This window comes from Asparagus officinalis, chromosome 3, assembly GCF_001876935.1.
Source record: "Asparagus officinalis chromosome 3, Aspof.V1, whole genome shotgun sequence".
NCBI classification, from domain to species: Eukaryota; Viridiplantae; Streptophyta; class Magnoliopsida; order Asparagales; family Asparagaceae; genus Asparagus; species Asparagus officinalis.
In genome coordinates, this window is record NC_033796.1 from 27,733,982 (window position 1) to 27,760,756 (window position 26,775).

General features: G+C 34.3%; 1 protein-coding gene, 1 long non-coding RNA gene and 1 other non-coding gene across 8 annotated transcripts; 2 read left to right on the forward strand and 1 right to left on the reverse strand.

The window, feature by feature from the left end:
• TRNAA-UGC lies at nucleotides 9,026–9,098 on the forward strand. Its single transcript has one exon. It is a non-coding gene; the product is annotated as a tRNA-Ala (tRNA).
• Nucleotides 9,290–13,856, reverse strand: LOC109834836 (non-functional NADPH-dependent codeinone reductase 2-like). Its single transcript, XM_020402854.1, has 5 exons — nucleotides 13,833–13,856; nucleotides 11,415–11,560; nucleotides 10,502–10,742; nucleotides 9,790–9,969; nucleotides 9,290–9,687 (listed from the first exon to the last, which is right to left on the reverse strand). The coding sequence occupies exons 1-5, from the start codon at nucleotides 13,854–13,856 to the stop codon at nucleotides 9,463–9,465; spliced, it is 816 nt and encodes a 271-aa protein (XP_020258443.1). The 3' UTR covers nucleotides 9,290–9,462.
• On the forward strand, nucleotides 22,760–26,510 carry LOC109833553. Of its 6 annotated transcripts, none has more exons than XR_002245242.1 (9): nucleotides 22,760–23,211; nucleotides 23,307–23,401; nucleotides 24,443–24,500; nucleotides 24,662–24,722; nucleotides 24,814–25,003; nucleotides 25,079–25,178; nucleotides 25,411–25,482; nucleotides 25,752–25,812; nucleotides 26,188–26,510. It is a non-coding gene; the product is annotated as an uncharacterized LOC109833553 (long non-coding RNA). The 6 variants fall into 6 exon arrangements; XR_002245243.1 differs by having other exon boundaries at nucleotides 24,689–24,722; XR_002245238.1 differs by having other exon boundaries at nucleotides 22,761–23,211; nucleotides 24,654–24,722.

Here is a 26,775-nt window from a genome sequence, read left to right on the forward strand (position 1 = left end):
CGCATCAAACCCGTTGATGGCTGGGGATTTGTCAAAAATCCTATAAATACGGGGGTCACTGACGCATCAGCTTCATTAGTTGGTCTCGTGACCTGAGCATCCAACGACATTCGAAACCCTAGGGTTAACGCCAGTCAACGCGTTGCGAGCAAAAATTCAACGTACGACGTTTGAAACCTTAAGGTCAACGCCGGTCAACGCGTAACCCTAGGTCAACGCCAGTCAACGCGTTGCGAGCAAAAATTCAACGTACGACGTTCAAAACCCTAAGGTCAACGCCGGACAACGCGTAACCCTAGGTCAACGCCTATCAATGCGTTGCAATGAAAAAATCTCACTCCGAAAAGTATACGAGTATAAACTGCTTCTTAACACTCCGAAAAGTATACGAGTATAAACTGCTTCTTATCACTCCGAAGAGTATATGAGTATAAACTGCTCCTCAATCCTCCAACAGTGCATGAGGTTAAACTGCTTCTTAAATACTCCAATAAGGTATATGAGTATAAACTATTCCCTAATTTTTGAGAAGTTCCTGGAGAATGTTTTCTATAAATATTCTTAAGGATAACTCAAACAATAAGACGCCGGACAACGCGTTGCAGATAAAGACTCGACGCCAACAATCGATGGTCAGCTAAATCAGGAACCGACTTCAAAGTTCAAAATTCCGACAACGGTCAGACAATAAATGCAGCACCGGAACCCTTACAGACATTCGACAAAGCACCGAATAGCCTGAAGGATTGAAGGAATCAAGAACGGAAGTCATTCCAAGATCCCTTTACACCGACTGAAGGTTGGGACAAGCATATCCAAAGTATTCCAGACTCTTCTATAAAAGAACGAGACTGAAATACTTTGGAGGGGGTATCTGTAGGCATATAAAATTGCTTATAGGTCCCTTAGCTCAGCTCGGCACAAACCGACAAACCAACGAGGCAACGAGATTGACTAATCGCACGCAAGCAACGGAATACGTCCATTCGCGTGCGGGATCAAGCCAAGTGTTCGAAGAGTCAACGAGTCATCCAACCAAGGGCATACTCTGACGAATCACGATCGAATCAAGATCGGTTTCGGACTCGAACTCAGAAGTGGATTTACTGCCTAATCGGGATCCGGATTTACTGCCAAATTAGGTCAACGAATCAAGTCTGGATAAATCAACCACAGCTACCGAATCATAGATAGAACCAAGAGCGGAAAACGACGGAACAACACACCCGGAGGGGCTCGGCTCAAACCGAGCCACCCCAGGGTGGCTCGGCCCAAGCTGAGCCACCCCAAGGTGGCTCGGCCAAGGCCGAGCCACCTCAGGGTGGCTCGGCATCCCGAGACTTGGACGATTGTTTCCTTGGTGAATCAATCCTCCCCGGCTATTATTTCCTTTGTGGAATAATACCCGTCGTACTGCTTAGATCTGACCGGATCTAGATCTCGCGGTGGTCCACGGCAAACAACCCCGGCGCAGGCAAAGAACCCACACAAGCGAGCGACCGCAAAACAGGAGCTCGTGATTTGTTCGACAAACAAGGATAAAAAGTTGTAATCTTTCTTTTACTTTTTTTTTGATTTTCATTGTAACCGGATCTTATAAAAAGACCGGATCTTTGTAACGCAAAAAGTTGTTATTTAAGAGTGCAATGGAATCAATAACCAAGAAAGACACGATTTTCCCCGCGAACAAACTCTGTGAGTTGCCACCTAATTACTCCAAGCTTCGAGCTTTTGGCTGCCTGTGTTATCCTTGGCTTTGTCCATACTCGCCTCACAAACTCGCTGGTCGCTCCACTCCTTGTGTCTTCTTTGGTTACTTCCTAACACAGAGTGCTTATATATGTATTGATCCACATGCTCAAAAGATTTTCATCTCGTGTCATGTTCGATTTGTTGAGTCTGAGTTTCCCATGTCTAAATTCGATCCGCATCTCGATCGCCCCGATGAGTCAACATATGACACCTAACTCCCACATCATGTTATTCTCCTGGCTTCATACACATCATCCAAAGATTGTTCTAGCGGCTCCTTGCCCATCGACTCCAACACACAAACGTATATGATAGAACAACAAGCCATGCCTCTCACCCTCCCTCTCCTTCTTCCTAACCCACCCCTCGCACTTTGACTACTCCCACAACCAACTTGCCACCTCTATCACCCACCTTAATACCTAAACCCGCACCTTGCACCTTGCTAACCATCCCCCTGGCCTTACCACCACCCGTCCAAGTCTCAAAAAACCCATTACCCAACACCCTCGATCCGCACCTCGCCTATCATCAGTCGTTCCCTCAACAACATTCACAAACCAATCAACAAACTTAGCCTCTATGCACAACTCGCCTCAGATATTGAACCTGTAAGGACCATGAATTTTAATACTAGTTAAAATAGTTTTCTAGTATTTTTAAATATTTAATTATTATTTTTAGAAGAGTATTTGTATTTTTGTTGATTTTCTACAATTTCCTATGATTTAAAATCCAAATTTTATATTTATATAAATAATTTTAATATTTATAAATTTATTTAGTACAGTAAAAATTTAGGTGGTCTTCCACTCTTCTGAGCAAGCTCTTCTAAATATTTGTATGGACAAGCTCTAGCTTCTGAGCTTTAGGTGGTCTTTCACTCTTCTGAAAGCTAACCCTCTTCTACTTCCCATAGATGCAATCCTCATAAATACCAACTTCAACTGAATCGATACCGGTTAGCTTTCCCTATGAGTGTAGAATCTCCATACCCTTCTCACTCATGTGTCCTAGCCTATTGTGCCATAGATCTGCAATTGTGAGGGTGTCACTCGCATGTGAAGTAAGGTAGAGAGTTCCTGTTTTATTGCTGCGGGTAACCACCATAGTATCGTTGGAGATCTTTCATGAATCCCCGGTGAATATTGGAATATAGCCTTCCGCTCCAAGCTGGCCAATCAAAACAAGATTCCTCTTCAGCTTCGGTATATTTCTGACGTTCTTCAGATTCCAATTAAAGCTCTTTATCTGAATCTACACGTCACCTTTTCCAACAATACTGCAAGGCTCGTTGTCTCCCAAGTATATACTTTCCCAAAGTCTCCTGCTACATAGTTCTGGAGAAGCTTCCTATTAGCAGAAGCTTCCTATTAGCAGGAGTCGATGTCCATAGCAAGGATCAATGCATCTTGCACGATATGAGCCTCCTGCTCATTCGCATCCTTCTTTGGTGCTGTTTAGACTGAAGACATATAGCCCTTCTGGCTGCAGTTTCAACACTTCTCTTTGATAGGCCTAACCTTCGAGTTTGACTTCTTCTTTTTCAACTTCGACCGATTCCTGTTCTGGTTCCCCTTCTTTTGGCATCGATATTTGTGCTCGAGATTTAGAGCTGAACCTGAACCTTCTGATTCAGACGATTTTCTTCTAACCTCCTCAGATAGAATCATGCTGACAACCTCGCTCAGCTTCAACTTCTCCTTTCCAACCGAGTTGCTAATTGCGGTCATGCAACTTGCCCAACTATTCGACAACTGCGATAGAATTAATAGGGCCTGCACTTCATCATCAAACGTGATATCGACGGAGATAAGTTAATCAATGATCGTGTTGAACTCGCTGAGATGCAACGTGAAGGAGTATTCTTCTACCATATTGAGGTTGAAGAGTGTCTTGATGAGATGTACTTTATTTGAGGCTGACTGTTGCTCGTACATCTTCGCGAGCGCTTCCATAAGCCCCACTGTCATCTTCTCCTTCAAAATATTATGGGTGACTGTTTTGGCGAGTGACAACCAAATCTGGCCTAGAGCCTTCTGATCCAGTATTTCTCAGTCCTCGTGTGATTCCTCTTTCTTCTTTCCTTTAGCTTTTTCCATCAACGGACGGTAAAGATCCTTCTGGTATAGATAGCCCTCCATCTGTGACTTTCAGTAGGCGAAGTCTGATCCGTCAAACTTCTTATTCTTTGATTTGCTTTCTTCTGTCATCTCTTTCAAAACACAAACTTTTGCCGAACGAAGCTCTGATACTAATTGTTAGGGTTGAACATACAAACGATAACACATGCCCTTCCGGATCTTGTGTCAAGAGTAGGCAAGCAAGAAATCATAGCAAATAAAAGGAAACTTGCACGAAAGAACGAACAAAAGAAGAAAACACCAGATTTAACGAGGTTCGACAAACATGTCTACGTCTTTGGGAGCCACACCAAAAATTCTTTGATTAATTGAAGAAGATTACAATGCTCGCAATAGGTCACTCTCTCTAAGATTTGTGATCTCAAAGTGCCGTCAAGACCCTCTCAAAGACGTCCTCACATAACCCTAAAAAACGTTTTAGGTAACATATATATACTCAACCCAAAATTAGACTCCAACTCGAACTAGGAAACCGCCAGACCCGATATCGGTCGACCGGTTGATCGCCATCGGTCGACTGATAATATTGCTTCGGTCGACCGTCCAGAACTTTGTTTTCTATAGGGTTCTCATACATGTTTTCGGTCGATCGGGGCAAGTCCATCGGTCGACCGTCCCGAAACTCGTGTAATGTTTTTGACTTCACATTGATCGACCGGTGTCACTGCTTCGGTCGACCGACCAGAGCGGATTTTCCTGCTCAGTTTCCTACAGTCGATTCGGTCAACTTATCCATGCATGTCAGTCGACCGAGGCTGAGTTTTCCAGTTTTGTTGATTTTGATCTAGGTTTGGGTCTACACTTTTCGAAACTAACACTTATTTCCATTGAATGTATATATTTTAAAATTGTTGCATTATAATTTTCTACTATTTTAATGTTTTACTTATCAAGTCAAATTATTTTAGTTTTGCAAAACCAGTGTTTAATGTATGAATTTATTCACTTATTGAGTTATAAACTCATTGTGTTGTATTCATTCTTTTCAGAGACTCGGGATTAGATGGAATTGATGACTTCCAAATTCTTAGAACGGAGTAAGGAATAAAATTCGAGATTGATATTGTCTTCTAGGTGAAGGTTAAATAAAGTCTTTGATGTTTAGTTGATAACTTGAGAGTTTTGTATTAATGAGATTCTATCCTTTAGGTCGAGTTATATTCCAAGTTGATGAATATTTGTTTATATCAAGTTAATTGGATTTATGTTGACTTTTAGATTATAGAGAATATTTATTGTTCGTTTTAGTTCAATGAATAGATTATTTTGATGGTCCTGTTGAATGTATATTTTCTGAAGACTTTTCACAAATTTAGTCAGGCTCCAATATTCCTTCTAGGTTTGAAAAATTAGGTTCGTGACAGTTCTATACCTCTATGCTTTAGGGATTATTACGTTCTACAAAGAAAACAGTTTTTGGACACTATCTCATGTCACTATGTAAATACTTTGAAGTTTTAATTATATATGATAGGGAAAAATCCCTTGTTTTTATTTCAAAAAAGGGGGGGAAGTCTCTTAGTTGTGCTTGTTGCCAAAGAGGATGCATTTCCACCTACTATGTGCCATCCAAATTAGAACTAGGCTATACAACAACTTAATGATCTAACAAAGCCCATGTTACATGAGATATGTAGCTTATCAAGAACTTTCCAGTCACTTTTTATTATAACTTGCCATGTTGAAATGAAGGGGTCATAATACAAAATAACACAAATTTTGTGTTATTTTGTAGGGTCAATTGCACATAGACCCTATGTACTACGTTATTGGGCCACTTATTTAAGTTTGATAGTGATAGATGGACCCCTAAAACTAAATATTATTAGAGGTTTGTGGCAGATATACTCCCTGTAGTATTGCACTCCGTCCTTCAATTTCTTACCATCGATCCCTTTCTATCACGAGTATGATCAGAATTCAGTTTGATTCCCGAGGTCTCTCTATACCAATACCAAACTTGAGAGGCACAATTGACACATCAAGATAACACAAGAGGTGTTTGTGCAATTTATTGAAATAGTAACAAGCATTGCTCTCTAAGGAAATCATCAGTGAGATGGAATCAGTTCAAAGAGTTTGAACAAAAATCAAAAGAATTCGCTATAAAAAGATGTTGCCTGGTTAACTGCTGGCACGATGTTGGTATGGATGAGGAGCTACTCGAGCTTTTTGCAAGTAAAATTGCTCACACCAATAGCCTTGGCCAAGCCAAGATGATTGCATTCCTTCATTTCCTCGCAAGTCCCTTTTGTCTCTAAAAAGGGATTACTTCTTCACCAATGAAGACGAACATTTTATTGCCATTGAGTCGGCACAAGAAAATAAATTAAATAGAGATCAAGGTACTGCATCCCAAGCAGTTTGCATAAAAACATACCATCTTAAGGCTATGCCTTGCTTGATGCATACATAAGAAAGTAGGTATTTTAAGATGTTCTCCCTAAAACTATATAGATTATTTGAAGGGGTTTTCCCCCTCAAAAACCATGTTTAAAATAGGGCCATTCTATAAAAATCACCTTTCGTTGTCAATTTATACATAAGTCATCTTTAAGGAGTTTTTTATTACGATGAACCACCTGAGCTCCCTTTTTGATTAATTCTTTTCAGTAATTGACCCCACTTAACCTTAAGTATAGAATTATTTCTACGACATAGTTGGTATCTAATAACTAATTATTACAAGAGAAATTTTTTTTTTTGACTTAAGTAAACCAATGTGGTTGATTGCAATAAAAGACCATTTAAATGTGGTTTACATATAAATTAAAAATCAAATGTGGTTTCTATAGAATGACTCTATTTCAAAGGTGGTGTCTACTGTCTAGGAAAAAATAGGTCCCTTGAAGATTTCATTTTGCGTCATTTTGAGAAAAGCCCTTCACATCCTTTAAGACGCATCATCAAATGTTGAGATGTATCTAGTATTTGTTTAGTACGTATTCAGCAGCATCTTAAGCCTAGGTGGCCTTTAGTTTAAGTTAGGGTTAGGGTTTCATTTCATAGCACTATATGTGTCTCTCTTATGTGTGAGAAGAGTGTAGGACATTTGGATCAGATTACGACTTTGAATTAGAATATATGATAGTGAATAATGTATGTCCATGTGAGGTTCAGAGATGAGAGAGATTGGTGAATTCTCTTGTAATCTTGTATCTCATATATCATAGATTTCTCATACTGTTATCTGACAGATGTAGATCGAACTTGATCAAGGAATCATGTAAATCTCGTTTGTTATTCTTCTTACTTGCTATTGTTACTATCTTGTGAGCTCATTTCTTGATCTCTAGTTTATGGAGATTAGAATAAGGGATCGTTAATGCCTAACATTAAATAGATTCCTATTAGTATTATCCGTTAAATTTTAGTTTGGATTATGTTAAATATCAACAAAATTTAACCACATTCAAGTGATAGCGATCTTTGCCTTGATGCCTAGTGTTTTTTGGCTCCTTCCTTTTGTGTTTAGTTTTTCTTTTGTATAGCCACGTTTTAGCCTTTTGGTTTCTTTTTTGTGTGTGTCCCTTTTTTCTTTCTTTCTTTCTTTTTTTTCCTTTTTTTTCTTTTTTTCTTGTACTATTGATAGACCCATACAAAGTCTATTAGTACAGCCAAGATCGAGCATGAGAGGGCAAGTTGCTAAGATACTAGACATGCAGGCAGCCAGATTATACCCACATATAATATAAAAGAGAAGGGAGATGAATAGTGTGTATTGTGGGACTTATTGCATGTCTTTCATTATTATGCAGCAGAAAGAGGATGATTTGGGATTTATCGCCACCGCACTGGCAGTTTGCGGACTGATAATTTTCCCTGTGGGTAAATTGATGGCAGAGTGTTTAATCTCTTTCACGAGGTCATGCACGGGGTTTGAATCCTACAATAGCCGTTTTAGCAGAAACTTTTTGGTATTTGGATTGTTTCATTAAACTCTTATTACTAGAACATGGAGGGTACCAACTCACCAATTTTACGCAAAAAAAAAAGAAAAAGAAAAGAAAAAAGAAAAAAAGTGAGACTGTAAATACTTTAGCGGGTAAACATGGGGGAATTTGACAATTCAGGAGATAAAACGAGGCTAAGTGTGTGTTTGGAAAACACTCTCAAATGGGGACAAGAGTTCCTATGGCCATGTTTTCAACTAAACTGGTTTGGTTTTGGACCAAGAGGAGACGGTCCAAAACAAAACTTGTTTTAAGGGGCTAAATTTGGCCTTGGTAAAACTGGGTTAATATTGACCCAATTTTACAAAAAAACATAAATTTGCTCAAAATGAAACTAGGTCCAACCCTGACCCTATCTTGAGGAGCTCTCAAACACACCCTAAACATACATTGTGATAGCTTTGAAGCAAAAGAAAAGAAAATTTGATAATGACCCCTGACCGTAGACTCTCATCAATTGCCGGAAAAACACCATCGGGGAGCGCATCCGTGCACCAAAGCTTCGAAGTAACGAAGAGTTCCTCCCAACTTCCAACCAGACCATCCTCAACGGCTCAGCCGAGGGGCCGCTCTGACTCATATGTACACTTGCTGAGTCGAAGTGTCGATAACCGAGCTCAGTCTCATCATAAACCGCAGCCTCGACCAACTCCGGCGGTGGGAACAGGTTCTTTGTCGTCCAAATGCCGAGCTCTGGCATTCTCCCTCCGCGTTCAGAACTACTTCCGGCATTAATCTCATTTTTCTCTCTCTCGATATATCAATAAACATTAGGGGTGTGGGGTTGATTTTTAGAAGGCATAGGAGATTATAAGGCGAGAGCGCCAGTGCCATGTAAAAAACATATGGAAATGTACTGTGTTGTTTTAGTGAGAATACAACTCCTTCTCATGGATGCGCTATATAGAGCGAGGACCATATATGCGAACTCATGTGCACGATCAATATTGCTTGGTACAAAAATTAACAATGCTTAATTTTATTTTTTTAAAATGGTATAGCCAAAAAATACGTGTTCATTGATTTCAAGTGAAGTATTAGTGAAATTTTATTGTGGTATCAACCCCTTGTTGAATAATCGAAAGAAAGAACCCAAATAAAAGAAGAGTTCATCATATCCAGAGCAGGCTAATCGTAAAGTAGATTTAAAACTTTAGTTTTGTTAAATCTAACGAAGGGGATGTAGCTCAAATGGTAGAGCGCTCGCTTTGCATGCGAGAGGTACAGGGTTCGATCCCCTGCATCTCCATCCTTTTTGTGTTACTTTTTATGCAAATGAAAAAGAGTGACTTTTTTGTGTTACTTTTTTATGCAAATAGAAAAAGGGGGACTTTGTGCATAACACATACTATTCTCTTGTTGATACTATTATGTCAGAGATGACTCTTTTGTATATGAGGATAAAGTTCTGCATGACTTGATGAAAACATCATCCTCAACAGCAAAAATCTTCATAAACCAGACTGTTTTTGTAGCTGGAAAAATCTCCACAAATTTAAGAATGTTACTCAATTACTTCCATTATTTTTAATTGCACAAGCATATCCAAATTCCCTTCAAATTACGTGAATCTCACTATGAAATTAATCATCTTTGAAGGAAACATAACTGCATCACAACTCCCCATCCCAAAGTTCATCGCATGACTTGAAGACACCATTAGGTGATACATACGCCTCTGCAAGGGCCACTCGTTTCTGTGGAAGAAGATTAAGCCTCTTCATGTCTTCACCGCTTAATTCCCAATCAAATATCTCACTGTTCTCTTTTAACCTCTCTTTGTTGAAACTCTTTGGCAAGAAGCTTACCCCATTCTGAAAAGCCCACCTTAAACAAACCTGTCCGTTGTAATTAGAAGTTACCATTTCTTCACTTCGAAACCCTTGTTTGTGAATTTTCTAATATGCATTTGAAATTCAAGTTGAAAGTGTACAAATTACCTGCGCGGCGCTTTTTCCTTTAGATTCTGCAATGCTTTTGATCTCTTGGTTTGCAAGAACAGCAGGAGTGCCCCAAATGACACCTACTCCACCGAGAGGAGAGTAGGCACTTATGTGGATACCTTTCTCGCTACAAAATTCTCTTAGTTGTGTTTGTTTCCATAGAGGATGCATTTCCACCTGTAATATATATATATATACATGCCATCCAAACTGACTAGGAAATAGACTATATATACATCACCTTAACAATCTCATGGAGCCCCACTTACAATGAAATGCATGGAAATTAATTTCTAGTAAGTTATAGTCCATTCTGATCTCTTCCCATTTAGAAACTAAAGGCCGGTGATGATGCAATGTGACACAAATTGAGTTAATTTGTATCCATCCTTCTCAGATGAGTAGTGAGTTACGCTTAGTATTTCCCTTTTAAATCTATATGATAGTTAGTGAACTGCCGATGTCACAAAGAGAGACTATTCGCTTTTATAGTTAACTTCTTAAAATAATGTATAGTTCACTTCTTTTGACTTCAAAGAAGCAAGTCAAGATCTAGTACTTGGTTATTTTCCAGAGTAAAGCAAATTAACTCAAATAGTACACGTCTCCAAAAGTTTAAGAGCGAACTGTCCATAGTTAAATCAGATTGGATTTTTTTATTTAACTTTCTAATTAATTTTCCAGCTAGTAATTAAGTAAACTGAAGTACCTGGTTCACGGCTGGTAAGATCTTGGCATGGACGAGAAGCTGCTCGAGCTTTTTGCAGGAGAAGTTGCTTACACCGATAGCCTTGGCCAAGCCAAGGCGATTGCATTCCTCCATTGCCTCCCATGTCCCCTTCATGTCCAAAGGGATTACGTCGTCGCCATTGAAGACGAACCTCTTCTCGCCCTTCAACCTCGCTGGAAAGTGTATTAAATAGAGATCAACATACTCCATCTCAAGCGCTCTGCAAAAAAAAGACCAGGGTTTTTTAAATAGGCCGCTAAGAGCAAAAAAAAGACCCTCGAACCATTTAAGTCCCATCAAATAGGTCTATATTAGTAATTTATGTTAAAGTATATTTGGAATTAGGTTAAAATAAGGATTAAATATTTTATCTATGTACTCTGAGGTGTGGCGTAATTGCAACAGTGATCCTAGAATCTTCGATCCTGTCTGCATTAGGTGACGTTGAGATTACTGATTGTAGTTATACATGGTTGACGTGGAGCCTATTTATTTTGTTTCCTACTTAGTTACTCGTGTAGATACAATTCGTAATCTTAGGACTACTTGTATAGATTCACGGCCCCTAAGATAATGCCCTCATGTAATTGTTTCATATCTCAGGGTACCTATAAGAAGCTTCTTTTAGTCGGGAAAAAAGGTAACAAGTTGGTAAAACTTCATGAAGAAATGTAAAGAGACACCCCATTTCATTAATCTGTTACAAAATGATCACACTGAAACTACAAAACGTAGTTTAAGTAAAAAAAAAAAAAAGGTAAATTAATACGTTAGAGATAAAGTTCAAAGTTTATCTATCTATATACTTTAAAGATGAATCAGTTATTTTGTAGATTGGAAAATTATAAATTGCTAACAAAAACAGCAAACAAATTGAAAATAAAACGCTCACCCTAGAGTCTCACGGATTGCAGGCAGAACGCCATCAGGATATGCATCGGTGGGAAATAGCTTTGAAGTGATGAAGAGCTCCTTCCGACCTCCGATCAAACCGTCTTCAATAGCTCTGCTCACCGCTTGGCCGAGGGGCCGCTCCGACTTGCTCAACAGTTATATATACATAAAGTGATCATATACTTCTTTTAAAAGTACCGGAAAATTTTTCTATGGTCAATTTTATCCTTAACTTTTTTTAAATATCATATTGTTATCCTAATCTATTTTAATTTTCCTATATTCTTTAAATTTATAATTAAATGATTTATCCTATCCATAATGAGACTTAATATTTTATTGGATAAAGGTGATATATTTGATATTTAAATCTTTTATTTATTTTAGTTTGTAGAGAAATCTAAAAAATATACGCTAACCAGCACCTAAAAAATTTGGACCTTATAAAAATACCATCTAAGTTTTTAAATTACAAAAACATCCCCTACAAATTCAAAATTTTATTAAAATATCTTAAAATTATAAATTTTACTTATTTCAATTCAATGAGAAATCTAAAAAATATATGCTAACTAAAAAATAAAAGTTTTTGCTATTGGAGAAAGTATCTTGTAAGTTTTGAAAAATACAAAACACTCCTAAAATTCAAAATTTGTAAAAAACACCTTAAAATTTTAAACCTATAAACACACTACAAACCTACAAATAACACAAACAACCCCAAAAACTTATAAAATTTGCAATAAACACTCTAAACTTTTCGTAAATTACAAAATAAAACCCTCAAGATTGTAAAATTTATAAAAATCCTGATAATTTTTAACCTAACAGTGCATTGGAAATATAGGAGTTACAAATATCCCTTGCATAATATATAATTTATAAAAACACCGTTAAAGTTTTAAAAATTATAAACAAACACTCAAAATTCAAATTTTATAAAAAAACACCCTGAGAATTTCAAACTCATTAGTAAATTAAAAATGGGTAATGTTTTCCTAAGGTGACACCTTAGATTCCCACCTAAGGACGCGACCTAAAATCACATCATTCCCTTTTTTTTTTGCGATCCGCTCCATTGAACTTGATCTACACGTTCTTAAACCCAAATATGTCAATTTTGGGGTGAACCAGTCGTGTTTTGACTCTTCGTTGAGCCGTGCAAAAAAGTTTTATTCATTCGAAACCGTTAAAATTACGGTGAGTGGATGAAGGGTCAAAACACGACGGGTTCACCCCAAAATTAGTATGCTTGGATTTAAGAACGTGTAGATCAAGTTCAACGGAACGGATCGCAAAAAAAAAGAGAATGATGTGATTTTAGACCGCGTCCTTAGGTGGGAATCTAAGATGTCACCTTAGGAAAACATTTCTCATTAAAAATATATGAATTATAAGTAGTCTATAAATAATTTATAATCTATAGAAAATGCATATAAGTTTAAAAATTATAAATAACCCCTAATATTCATAATTTATAAAAAAAACACCATGGAAATTTCTAACCTATAGACACTAAAATGAATATATAAAATTACTAGTAACCCTTAGAAAATAAAAAATTTACAAAAAATATCATACTCGCTTTAAAGTATAGGTATAGGAAAAACTTTTCATGATCAATATTACCCATAACTTTTTTTAAAAGAACATAACTAATTAAAAATCTATTAGATTTGAAATTTACTAAAAACAAACTTAAAGTTTAGTGCATTGCAAATTACCCCTCCAAAGTTTAAATTTTTTCAAAAAAAATTTGTAGTTCCTTGATTTTAATTTAATTTTTAATAGTTTTGTGTATTTGTAAATTATAAAAGTTTAGGGTGTTTGTTTTTACAATTTTAAAAACTTTTGAGGGTATTTCTTTTATAGTTTTCTAAAATTTCTTTGTGTTTTTAGTGTAATGCATAGATACATTAATTAATAATGATATTGAAGAGTAAGTCGTTCTTAAGATGTATTAGGCTATAGTTAAGTGTGCACATCACTATTCCTAGGCAGTATAGTTTATACATGCAAAAATTTTAAATAATCTATATAGTGGTTAAAAGGTTTTTGACTTTAATGTACTATTTTTTATAAAATTATATTTAATGTGAACCCACCATATAATTTTAACTGTGGTGATTATAATTTTAATATGTTTAATCGATTGACTATATAGGTATATAAACCATAGATTACTTTACTTTCTCGCATGAACTAATATTTAGTACTTAATAATTTAAATTATTACTTTTAAATTATATTTATTTATTTACCTACAGGATAATACAATTTCAATTCTTATTTTTTGCTTGAGATTTATTTTATAGTTACGCGCATCAAATTAGTAACTAAAATAATAATTATTTATACTTAAATTAGGATGACTATAGTTAGGCACTCACTATGAAATTTTTATGAAGATATATACCTTACTTTCTATAGCTCTCTGCATTATCCATGTATATTTTATAAATTAGTTGTTAATTTGACATATTAAATTATTTTCCCTTTTTGTAGAAATTTTTCTTTGACTTTTGGATTATGTAATCACTACGTCACCATTCTAGCGTAGAAAGGACCTCATTCTAAATGGCTTCAAGCCAATGTTTGAGTTGAAGTGAAGTATATACTATTGCTACTATATGTATATATTTTAAAAAAAATTATATCAACACTTTTTAAACAGAAAAGAATATTCTAATTTTTGATATTATAAAAACAAAATATAGTCAATTGAGTGACTAGCAAAAGAGGACTTACATAAGAAAATTATGAATATATAATAAGATAAAGAGGAAAGATAATGATATTGCCAACAGTATTACCAATAGTAAACTATAATGTAAAGTTAACATATTTTGTGGAGTCCAACTATTGGCTATAAGCATCGAGGTTTCCATATATATACTTTATAATTTACTAATAATGGTATATAATTTTATATAATAAAATTGATTTAATATTGAATAGTAATATCATTGTAAATGAGCAATTACAAAAATATTAGGGACTAACATGTATGTATTTAAGATTTTAGGACGAACATCTTAATAACCTATTTATATAAGCACGCCCACTTTGTCACATATTATGTTCACTTTTCTCCTTGCTCATTCTTCACCAATTTTGTTGTCACGCTCGAAGAGAAATAAAATTTATGTCGGTGAGGTCTTCTCTCCCTCTATCCCTCGATCTCATATTTTTTTAAATTAGTTTCTTTAATTCTTTTTTAATAATTTCTTGGATCCATTTCATGCTTCATTCTGTGAAGTGCCTTGTTAGATTCAATTTAAATATACTTTTATTTTAATTATTATTTTTTCTATTTATGGATCAATTAATCACTAGAATGTTTAGGTCTTTTTGCCAATTTCATATTTTGAATTAATAGTTTATTTTAGGAGAATTTTTAAAAGATCACTTTTTAAAAATATTAGCAAAATTGATTGTTTTACATAATAATTAACAAAATTGACCTATTTTTTGCCACACCATCAAGACTGGTAACAAAGAGTTCGGGTTTGTATAAAAATCATCTTTAAAATACACGATACTAATTGTCCCGTATAATTAGAGAACATTAATTATAAAAGTAATTAAAGTCAGAAAATACACAGGATTACCACTCTTACGTATTTTGCAATCAGAACTAGAAAATACATGAGATTACTGTTATGTCCTATATACAATATAATTGCTCCAAGCAAGTGAGTTATAATAGCATTTTCCATTCATATTGTTTGGGGTAAGATTTGATAGAGACCTTGCATCAAAGAGATTTTTTTATATTTAAAGTACATGGCGAAATATATCATAATCTCCCTGCTCTAATTTCGTAAGAAAATAATTCTTCATACTTTTACTTTTACTTCTATGGTATGGAGATGGGCTATAAAATTGAATGAGAATTTTAGATAATGTAAATATGAGTGAAATCACAACTAAAAGTTAATGTAAATATGAGTCAAACCACAACTAAAAATTTAATGGACATATTGCAAGTAAATTCATATATAAAATTCCTTTGTGAATTGAATGATCACCCATCTTTTAAAGACTTCATGATACTAATAAACAAAGATATTGTACTAGATCAATGTATTTAATGGACAGTCTCGATTGAAGGAAACAATGACAATATTTCATTTGAAAGAGAAATTATTGTGTTGATAATTAATCCCGTAAAAAAAATTTATTTTTTTCTTTTATTTTTATTCTATTTTTATCAATTTAAATAATCATAATACTTAACCACGTGCAATTGCAATCTAACTAGTATACTTAAAACGGTTTTTCTATAGAGTGCCCAAGGGCACTCTATAAGAGAGGAGAGAGATAGAGAGAAATGAATAAGAAGGGGGGTCCCCTGATTTGCATTGGGATCATCTTCTCATTTATTTCTCTCTATCTCTCTCCTCTCTTATAGAGTGCCCATGGGCACTCTATAGAAAAACCGTACTTAAAAATACATGCATTTAATAGATTCGGGTAAAAGTATTGGCGCATGTTATTGATGTTTAACTAAATAAAGAGTAGTTGTCGGTAATGCGCGCATGTGCACAAAAATTTAAAAGAGATGTAGTGTATCTCTGTATAACATAACATGCACTGTCATAGTTAAGTTATTTATTAGGCCAAACAATGTGATATCAAATTAATGAGGCATCAATGCTTCCGTATTTGCCTCTTAGTTAGCTGTCTATTTCGTCGACCTAATTTAAAGAGAGAGAACCGAAACAAAAGAAGGAAAGCTTCTCAGGTAAAGGTGTTATCGACCAATACATTAATGAGGATGTAGCTCAAATGGTAGAGCGCTCGCTTTGCATGCAAGAGGAGGTACAGGGTTCGATCCCCTGCATCTCCATTTTTTTGCCAATATTACATTTTTTTTCTTTTTGAATTGTCATAATAAAATTTCATTTTAATTTTATATAGCAAAAAAAAATCATACCAATAATACAAATTTGTTCAAAACCAAAATGATGGAATTTTTGTGAATATAAATGGTAAAAATAAAAGATAATTTGTATTCTTTTAAAAAAATTACCCTCAATATTTAAACACATATAGAAGATCAAGAATGAAAATAAACTCTCTTTTAGACATTGATTCATTACAACTGTTCAAAGATATTACATATTTATTTATTTTCTTTTGAATTGTCATAATAAAATTTTATTTTAACTTTATATAGCAAAAAAAATCATATCAATAATACAAATTTGTTCAAAACCAAAATGATGGAATTTTTGTGAATATAAATGGTAAAAATAAAATATAATTTATATTCTTTTAAAAAAAATTACCCTCAATATTTAAACACATATAGAAGATCAAGAATGAAAATAAACTCTCTTTTAGACATTGATTCATTACAACTGTTCAAAGATATTACATTTTTTTTTTGAATTGTCATAATAAAATTTTATTTAAACAAACTCTCTTTTATACATTGATTCATTACAACTGTTCAAGTATATCAATTCGATAATACAAATTTGTTCATAACAAAATGATAGAATTTTTGTGAATATAAATGGTAAAAGTAAAAGATTTTTATATTCTTTTAAAAAATTACCCTAAATATTTAAACACGTATAGAAGATCAAGAATGAAAATAAAACTCTCTTTTAGACGTTGATTCATTACAACTGTTCAAAGGAACCATCTTCTAAATAATTAGCAAGACATCTACCAGCGCAAGTTCTAAATCAACGGGATGAAATATTCTATTCTCGAACTAAAAAATTTGACATAAATACATTAGTTGCTAATTTCTTCACAATTACATTCAATATATAGACATTATAGAATTAACTTGTTGGTGTTAGAAGTTTGGTTGTAGGATTTAGGGTTGATTTTGAAGAGCTTAGGGTCCCTTAGTCTCCTTTGATGGCTGATTCCCTAAGGGCCCGTTTGGATAATGGAAGTATTAAAAGTAAGAAGTAGGTTATAGAAGTAACTTTCAAAGCTATGAAGTAGGAAGTAGTAGAAATAGTATTTTTTTTGTTTGTTTCATATATTTTTAGAAGTAATGGAATTAGAACTTCTTCCTCTTTATTTACTTTTTTTTGTTTGGATAACATTTGAAAATATTATTAGGAAGTAATTTTATCAATGAAAAGTTGTTAGAAGTAACTAATAAAGGAAATATTAATAAAAAAATTATTTATGTCATAATTAATATGCATTTCAACTACTTCCGAGCTACTTCTGAGTATTGAGGATTGGAAAAATATTTTGGAAGTAAGGATGACACGTAGACGCCACATAAGCATTTAGGGAAGTATTGGAAGTAAGTTTTTCAGAGAACCAAACACACTTTTTTGCTTGGAAGTAGCAGAAGTAGCATCTACTTCTTTTACTTCAGCTACTTCACAATTACTTCCGTGCAAACAAACAGGCCCTAATTGAAAGAGAGTCTCATACATATGCAACGCGTTAGAGGACCAGAGTTGGTTCTCCGGTGGTTCCTCCGACAATCAAGTTAATTATGATCTGAAGGAGAGAAAAGAATCGATATAGTTCTTTAAGTGCGCAGAAATTGCTTACCTTTGGACAATAAATGATGTGCTATTTATACCAAGCTGATGAGGGATTTATGTAATCTTGGCCAAGTTCTAATACATTTACAGATGTTGGCATTAGGGGATCCGAATCACCCTTGTGATTAATGCAATAGTGACAGGGGAATTAAGGTGCTGACGTGGTCCGATAATTCATTAAGACTTTGGTGGTGGCGCAATGATGACTCCGACTGTGCATTTAATGTAATGGAGAACTTTTTAGAATGAGATTTATACTTGGTGAATTCTACTACACAACATAAATAACTAAAAAAAGTAAAGGAGGAATAAGAAGAATTATGGAGAATATATATGTTATGTTACAACGTTTCATAAAATTGATGAGAGTTTCTTATTTTAGTTAATGGTTTATCTTTTAATTTTTCCATATATATTCACATAGAATCAAAAATTCTATTTGTTTTTTCAAAATTTGTCATTGATATTATAACCTTCCATTACTATATGTCCAACTTCATTCTATATCATGGCTCCTATCATATAGGCTCGTTGTCCTCTCTCATGATAAAAGACATTAATGATACCAAAAAATTAAGAAAATAGTAACAAAGACATTAATAAGGTATCTAGAACTCAATACAAAGACATAAATAATAGCCTTTAATGTTTAAGTTAGGATACTAAAATGGATACGGATAAAGTCTGCAAAATTTTAAGTATATACAAAATTGTCAAGTCCTTTCATATTAAGTTATATGATGATTTTAATATGTTTCATTAATGTTTAAAAAGATCTCTAATGAACATATACTAAGAATAATCATGTCTTCCTGGCAGTTGGTATAATAATTGTCCAAGTACTTTCTTCCTGAGGCATAATGGTCAATACTTGGTGAATATGAAGACAAGTATGGACAAATTTAAGGTGCTAAAATTCTATCTATACATTTTTTTTGGAGATCGTTATAACACTTATCATGATCAAAGAAATAAGAAACACAACAGAAAATAGATATGTAAAAGATGAATAAGACAAAGAAAGATTACTATTTGTAAAACTAAGTGTAGCGACGAGCACATAAGAGTGTCTATTATCATAGGTGATGATGTTGCAGCGGAAGAAACAACACTACCTCAACTTTTCTTTCATCTTTGTATTTATGTTTTGGAGCATCCTCAACTAGCACAACCACATGTTGTCCATGCTTTTTGGCCAAAAATGAAATTCAATCGGAATATTGAAAATATCAATAATTAATTTATATAACAAAATTATACTTTTTCATAAATTGATTTAAGAGAAATAGAAAACTACCAGTTTGGCGGTGAGGGGAGAAATAAGCAAGAGCTCAAATGGTCAGCTTTACCAGCTCTATGGGGAAAGAAAGGAGAAAGGTGAATTGCATATTTTATACTAATTCACTCTGGTAATAATTATACAAGAGATGAGGCGTTTTTAATTCCTTGATGCATGAGAACGTTTCTTAGACAGAGGAGAGTTGTGGAAAATGTTTTATTAATGACTTTCATGTATTAAAGTAACAGTAATAGTATGAATTGAAAGGACTTGTGAAATAGTGGAGAGAGTAGATAGAGGAGGTCATTTAAGATATTAAATGTAGACCATAAAGAGATTTAATTAAGAAAATTATTAATAAGATAATTATAAAAAATAATAACTGTTTATATTTAAGTATGCATGTATGTTCATGTATATATGTGTTTTATGTATGTATGCATGTATTTTTGAGGATGTATGTATGTGTTTTATTTATGTATGCATGTGTTTTTTAGGGTACTTTGGAAAGAAATGTTTTAACATGGCAACTCACAATAATTCTGGATTATCTATTAGGTTAAGTTGTTGAAGAATGATGATAACTATAATTTTCTTTCAAATGATGATAACTATAATTTTCTTTCCTAAAAATATAAAAAGAATGGAATAGCAGAGCAGTTATTACTACTATTTATTGAAAGTTTAATCGTCATTCAATTTTTTTCCCCCATTTACCTCTTAGATTTATACCTATTTGCTCGTTTTTCGTTGACTTTTAGTTGTCAATGACTTAGCTTCATAAAATCGTAATAAAAAATGTATTCTCGTATTATACTAATCATGTCGAAGGTGAGGAGATTAACAAACAAAATAATTGTCAAGGCAACTAATAATCATATTTGAAGTCTTGATCAGACGGTAATTGTCCAAAGCTAATGTATGGAAAGTCTAAGGCTCTGTTTGGCAAAACTAGCTGAAAGCTACGAGATTATAGCTGAAAGCTACGAGATTATAGCTGAAAGCTGTTAAGCTAGCTGAAAGCTGTGAAATTGTAGCTGAAAGCTGTTAGCTATGTAGCTAGCTGATTGACTAGAGCTGTTTGGCAAAAGTAGCTGTACAACTAGCTTAAATTTGTTAAATGACTAAAAAAGACATGCAATATTATTGATATAAAATTAGAATTATTAGGGGCAAAAACGGAAGAAAAAAATTGGCAGCTCCTTCCCAAAGACAAACGCTACTTGAGATAGCTTTTCAAAAGCTACTTGCAAAAGACACAATCTCCAAAATAATCTCCTCCTATATTTGGTCACCAAACAGCTCTACTAGCTTATTGACCAAGTCAATAAGACACAAGCTCTTAGATAAGACACCTTTTTTTTTTGCCAAACAGTGCCTAAATCTCAACTCTATGTTGGGCCCTTAAAATATAGAAAAAGAAATTAAAATGCATGTAAAGAAGATAATGACAATCTATGTGATCCATACACTACACTGGTAACCGATTTTTTTTTAAGGTAACTCAATATTGTTTCAATCTAGTGCTTTTATCTTCCGCATGGAAGTACTATATTATACTCAATGATAAACAAAATATTGTTTCAATCAAATGATTTCATCAATATTACATCAAAAAAAAATCAAATCAAATGATTTCATCCGACTGTCACACAAGGTGTAACCTTCAATTGTTAGTAGACAATGGACCCCTTACATATTATATAGGGATTTTCCCAATCAACCATTTTGTTGCTTTCCATGAAGATTGTGCTATCCTTATGCATAAATTTAGCAAATAACTAGTTAAAAAAATTGGAATCGAAGTCAAGAAACAATCTTAAGGACGTAATATATTATTTATGCACCCCAAGACGGGTAATCCATTAATGATAAGAATCCCAGTCTATTAATTATATATCTCTATCATGTATATGATTATAAGAGAATAATTGTCTATATTATTATAAAAAATCTGGACAATTTTTTTAGACAGTAATACTTGCCATTACTTTAGAAAATTGTAAATCCCAAGGAAAAATTCAACCCTTTTGCTTTAAAATTCAACATATTAGAATTAGGCGTAAATTACACATTGTCGACATGTACAACATTATTATTTGACTCACTAATGAAACATCTATCCCGACATGACCCAAGGTTTATTATGGAAAACCCAAGTTGACTATTAAAAAAAATAAAACGAAAATGATGGTGATCAGAATTATGACATTCAAGCTAAACAGTATAATTACAAGTGGAAATGCAAAAAAAAAAAAAAAATAGTCACGCCCAAAAAAAAAAAAAAAAAAAAATAAAACGAAAATGATGGTGATCAGAATTATGACATTCAAGCTAAACAGTATAATTACAAGTGGAAATGCAAAAAAAAAAAAAAAATAGTCACGCCCAAAAAAAAAAGAACAATCTTCCACTCTACCTCGTTTCTATGCTACGCTAAAAGTGCCGACCATCTGGTTTGTATTTTTGAGGATGATGTTCTGACTCAATACATTTCTTAATTTTTCTTTTCGTTTTTATTTTTTATTTTTTGGGGGAAGAATTAAACTTTCAAGGTGGACATATTGGATCATGAGATTCTGACAGAAAGTTTAATGAAGCGGATATTTTTAAATGTAATGCACAAAAAGTTGAATTGGTATATTATTTAATTTCTTGCATGTGAAGGAAACGCTTATTTAGCATTTCATTGGTTAAATCTATAAACTCATAAAATAGTTCACTTAATGCTTTCTTAATTTGTTAATGTAAGTTTGTTTTATTAGTAATGCCCCTTACATCATCACTTCTCACTGTTTTTCTTCTACCATTTTTTTACTCAAGCAATGGGTGTCAATTTCACCCAACCGCATTTCATTAATAGGAGCTTTAGCAAAAGTAGACAAGCCAAAAGTATATGAGCAAGTAAAACTAGCTGCAACTACGTAAGATAACCACTTTTAAAAAACAAATAACATGACAATAACCACTTTTAAAAAACAAATAATACACACTACAACAAATTGCACTTTTCCCAACGCTTATTCCCGACGCAAGGTTAAATACGTCGCCAAAAAATATGTTTTTCCCGACGATTTTAGTTAGCGTCGGCAAAACATATATCTTTCCCCACGTTTATAATTAGCGTCGCTAAAAGTGTATATTATTAACGACGTTTTAACTTAGCGTCGGTAAAAGTGTATAGATTTCCCGACGTTTTTTTATTTTCGTCGGCAAAAATATATATTTTTAGCGACGTTTTAAGGCTGACATCGCTAATAATGTGCATATATGGCGACGTGTAGATAAGCGTCGCTAAAAACTTATTTTTCCCGACGTCCCTGTTTAACGACGCTTTTTTATTGATCTGCGTCGCCAAAAATCGTTCCCCCCAAAATTCATTTGTTCCCCTCCCCCAAAATTTCATTTGTTTTCCCCAAAATTCATTCGTTCCCCTCCCCCCTAAATTTCATTCGTTCCCCCAAATTTCACAGCCGCACCATCCCGCCGACCCCGTTCCCCCACCCCCTCGACCTCCTCTCTCCCCTCGTTCCACCGCCCCATCTCGCCGTCCCTCGCCGCCCCATCCCGCCGCCCCCGTTTTCCCAACCCCTCAACCTCCTCTCTCCCCTCGTTGCCCCCTACCCGACCTCTTTCTCCCCATGCCACCGCTGCTGCTTCCCTACGCCGCCGTTGCTTCCCCCCTACCCGACCTCCTCTCTCCCCATGCCACCGTCGTCCCTGCTTTGAGTGGTTGTTTGATGGGCTTTTGGTGTTCAGATCTGTACCTAGGGTTTGAAGAAGTCGATGGAGAAGATGAGGAGCCTCGAGCGGAGTTCGTAGCTCCATTCAATCCAAAGCGTCGTTCCTCTCAGGTAGTCACTCTGTGGTATAGGGCACCTGAAATTCTCTTCTGATAACTTGGGCTGGCTTGGGTTTAGGCCAGTTTTTTTCCCTTCTGATAACTTCTACTGGCTTCTCATCTTCTGAGCTCTCAAGGCGAGGTGAATTCTGTACATTTATCTTTTAAGTGAGATTTTTTTCAATACCCATGTTGAAATTTTTTGATTTTGTTGAAATGGGTATTGCTTGGTTTCAGGTATCAATGCTCCTACGTCTCAGTCCTTCTTGAATTATTTGCTGCTGGCGCTATTTTATGGCGGTTTTTTGATCTACAGGAGGAAACCTCTGCAGGTATTTATTTTTTAATTTCTATGTATTATGTCCTACAATAATGAATGAGATTATTCTTCTATTCTAGGACAGTTCAATTCCTGAAAGTAGGTGTTTCAGTAGAATAGAGAAATTTGGTCATCTCAAGGGAGGCCTTAAAAAGTGCAGTTGCTATTGATTATTTTAGAATCAGGGCTAAACTGTAGAAACTGACCTTTTTTCTTAGATAAACACTCAGACTTTCGACGTCTGTGTATGAAAGAAATAACCTAACATTGTTTCCCTTTAGATAAATATTGAGTTCCAACATCCGTGTATGAATCGAAAGAAATAATCTAACATTGTTTAGCATTAGACAAAGCATTATTTGAGAGGCATAGATACTTTTCTGGAGATTATGTTGATGAAAGATAAATGAGTACTAGTTTTTACGTGCAGTTGGAGGTGGTACCTTGATGAAATTTTATATACAGCACTAGGCATTTATTTGTAGTTCTGGTAGAATTGGAGGCAGTTTATTTACTAACAAATGAGGAATAATTTACATCTTCTTGAATCTATCCTTTTGTTTACTGTGTCCTACCAAACAACCAAACAGAATAATGAAGACTTTATCCTCGTACAAAAGACTTTCTTCCCCCCTCAGAATTGATTCTTCAAGAAGATAGTTATTCCTTGCATATGCTTCTGTTCTTAATGTCTTTCAAATTTAAATTTTTGTAAATTAATGTTCCTGCCACCATCAATCTCATGAAAAATGGGCATATACAAGTTCAATTGTTCCATTATTTATTACGCAATTAACAAATTGGTGATGCTTTATGATTGATACTTGATGTTGCTGTTGAGCCATTTTTATCGCCATAGAATCTACTGCACATCTGACCTAATCTTAATGGAAATATGCTTGATGAAGATGACACGGACACTGAACAAGTAGGCTTAAACACATTAAAATCAGGATATTTTCATTGTCATTCAGAATTACCTCCTCGACCTTCAATCATATGTAGTTATTCGGTTCTTGTACCTAACATTTTAACTAGTCTGATTTATGTGCAGATGCGTTGGTATTACTACCTTTTGCTTTCTGTTGTTGATGTCAAGGCCAATTTTCTTGGTGAGTACCTACATTCTAATGGATTAATCAATATGATTAAAGCATGTCATAGGATATCTTACTATATGTTTAATCCAGTCTGATCTTTTATGTTTCATCCAGGCATTAAGCTTATAATTACTGTTCTCCAAACTGATGTTTTCTTTTGTACAGTGATCAAGGTGTCTAAATTTGCATTCTTTCCACAGTGGCCTAAACCCAAGCCAACCCAAGCCTCCTAGGGTGAGCCAATTATTGCTTTCATGCTGAAATTTCTTCTGTTAATCAGGTTTAAGTGAACCTTGAAGGACACTATTTACTGTCTGATGTGCAGGATCTAGCAACAGTTGTCCCAAATCTTGAATCAAATGGACTTGATCTTCTGTCTGATGTGCAGGATCTAGCAACGGTTGTCCTCTTAAGAATGTGAACAGTTCAACCACAAATGCTGACACTAAATTATCTTTGACACTCACTGCTTCAAATGTGTAATTAATTGGACACAACTATTTCATATCTGCAATGTAGGCTATATCTCATGTTACAATTCCACTTTTGTAATACTTAGTAAGGCTTATTAATGATCTTTATGTTGCCAGAAAATGCTTCAGTATGAACCAGCTAAAAGAATCATTGCTCGGCATGCAGTTTCTTAGTCATCCTGCGGTTGGAGATCTCTTAACTGAGGAAGATCAAAAGGTATGTCAAACTTCATACATAATGCATTTGGATGCCCACATAATAAAGTTATTTCACTTATTTGACTTGTTAACCTAAATACATTTTTGTTCCTTTTCATCTTTATAATAACTTACTATTTTGATGCCCTGTGCTTGAGCTGAATTGACAGCTATTCGTTGATATAGCCAGATCACTTTTCTTTGACATATAACTGCTATTCTCATACCTCGTAAATTGTCCCCTTCTGTAGATTTTCAAGCATTTGGTTTCTTTGGACTTGGAGGATTCAAAAGATGTGAAGTCAGGCTATACTATTACATTTGTGAGTTCTTCTGAAATTTTAGTTTATTGTCTTCTGTTCATGATTGTATTATCCATTTATTATCTACTATTTATATTGACTTTCAACCACAACTTGCTCAAGTCAGGCTATACTATTATGGATACAAATACACTGCCAGTGGGGCTTGCACAATTTATATTAGGGATACGCTAAATCATTTGTTTAATATGGATCATTAATTTCATAATGCTTAGCTATATTATATACATCCTAGTTTTCATTTTACACATCTTTTTTGGGTGATACAGGTTCTTCAGCTGGTTTGGTAAGACACAACAGAAAAATCTTTTGGAAGGAATGTCTGATGAGGTAAAAATAGAGTTGTGTTTTGCAGCTTGTAAAATTTACATTTTCTTCTAGTTATGAATTCTTAAATTGACTCAACAGAACATTTACTACATTTCTTTTTAACATGAATTTAGTCGAGACTTTTTTTGCTTTTCCTTGTTTTCTATTGTTTCTTGCAAACTTCTGAATACATGTACTTCCGAATACATGGTAATAATAAAGCTGGAAGGTTTTATATATATTTTTAGGTTTAGAAAACATAAGCTAAAATGGAAGAATACATACGAAAAAAATAAAGAACAGAATGGTTAATAAGGTCTTGGGCTAAATAATAATTAAAAATCTTTTTTTCTTGAAATGCGGGCTAAATATTTTTAGTAAATCACTTTCATGCAGCACGAGTCAATGTGGACAAGCTTGATAGTTTTAGCTTAGGCTTGCCAGCTTGGGCACTTTGTGCAAGCGGAGGAATAGGAATATGAAGCAAAAGGAAGAATTATGCACCAGATGAGGCAGAGAAACATAACAGACGGGATCAAGCAATGAATTTGATCAAGCAAATTGTGTTTCTTTTTTTTCCTTTGTGGATTACAAGCAAATTGGAATATTTAAATAGGCCTTTGAGTATTGACTTGGAAATGGAAATGAATGTAACTAATTTGTAATGGAGTAAATTCTTTGTTTATCATAATATGCAACGTGTTTGGAGTATAATTTGATGTTTGGTTTCTTTGTTGATGTGAATGAGTGCAATTTTTTGTGGATGTTCAGGTTCAGTGTAGGCTTGTAGTTGACAGAAAAGATAATTATGCGTTGCCAAAAATTATACCTTTGCTGATGTTAAATTGCATCATTAAATTTTTTAACTTTTAACGACGCACTAAATTGCGTCACTAAAAGTAACACTTTTGCCGACGCTATATTGCGTCGCTAAAAGTAATATATTTTAGCGACGCTATCTTGCGTCGCCAAAGATATAGCTTT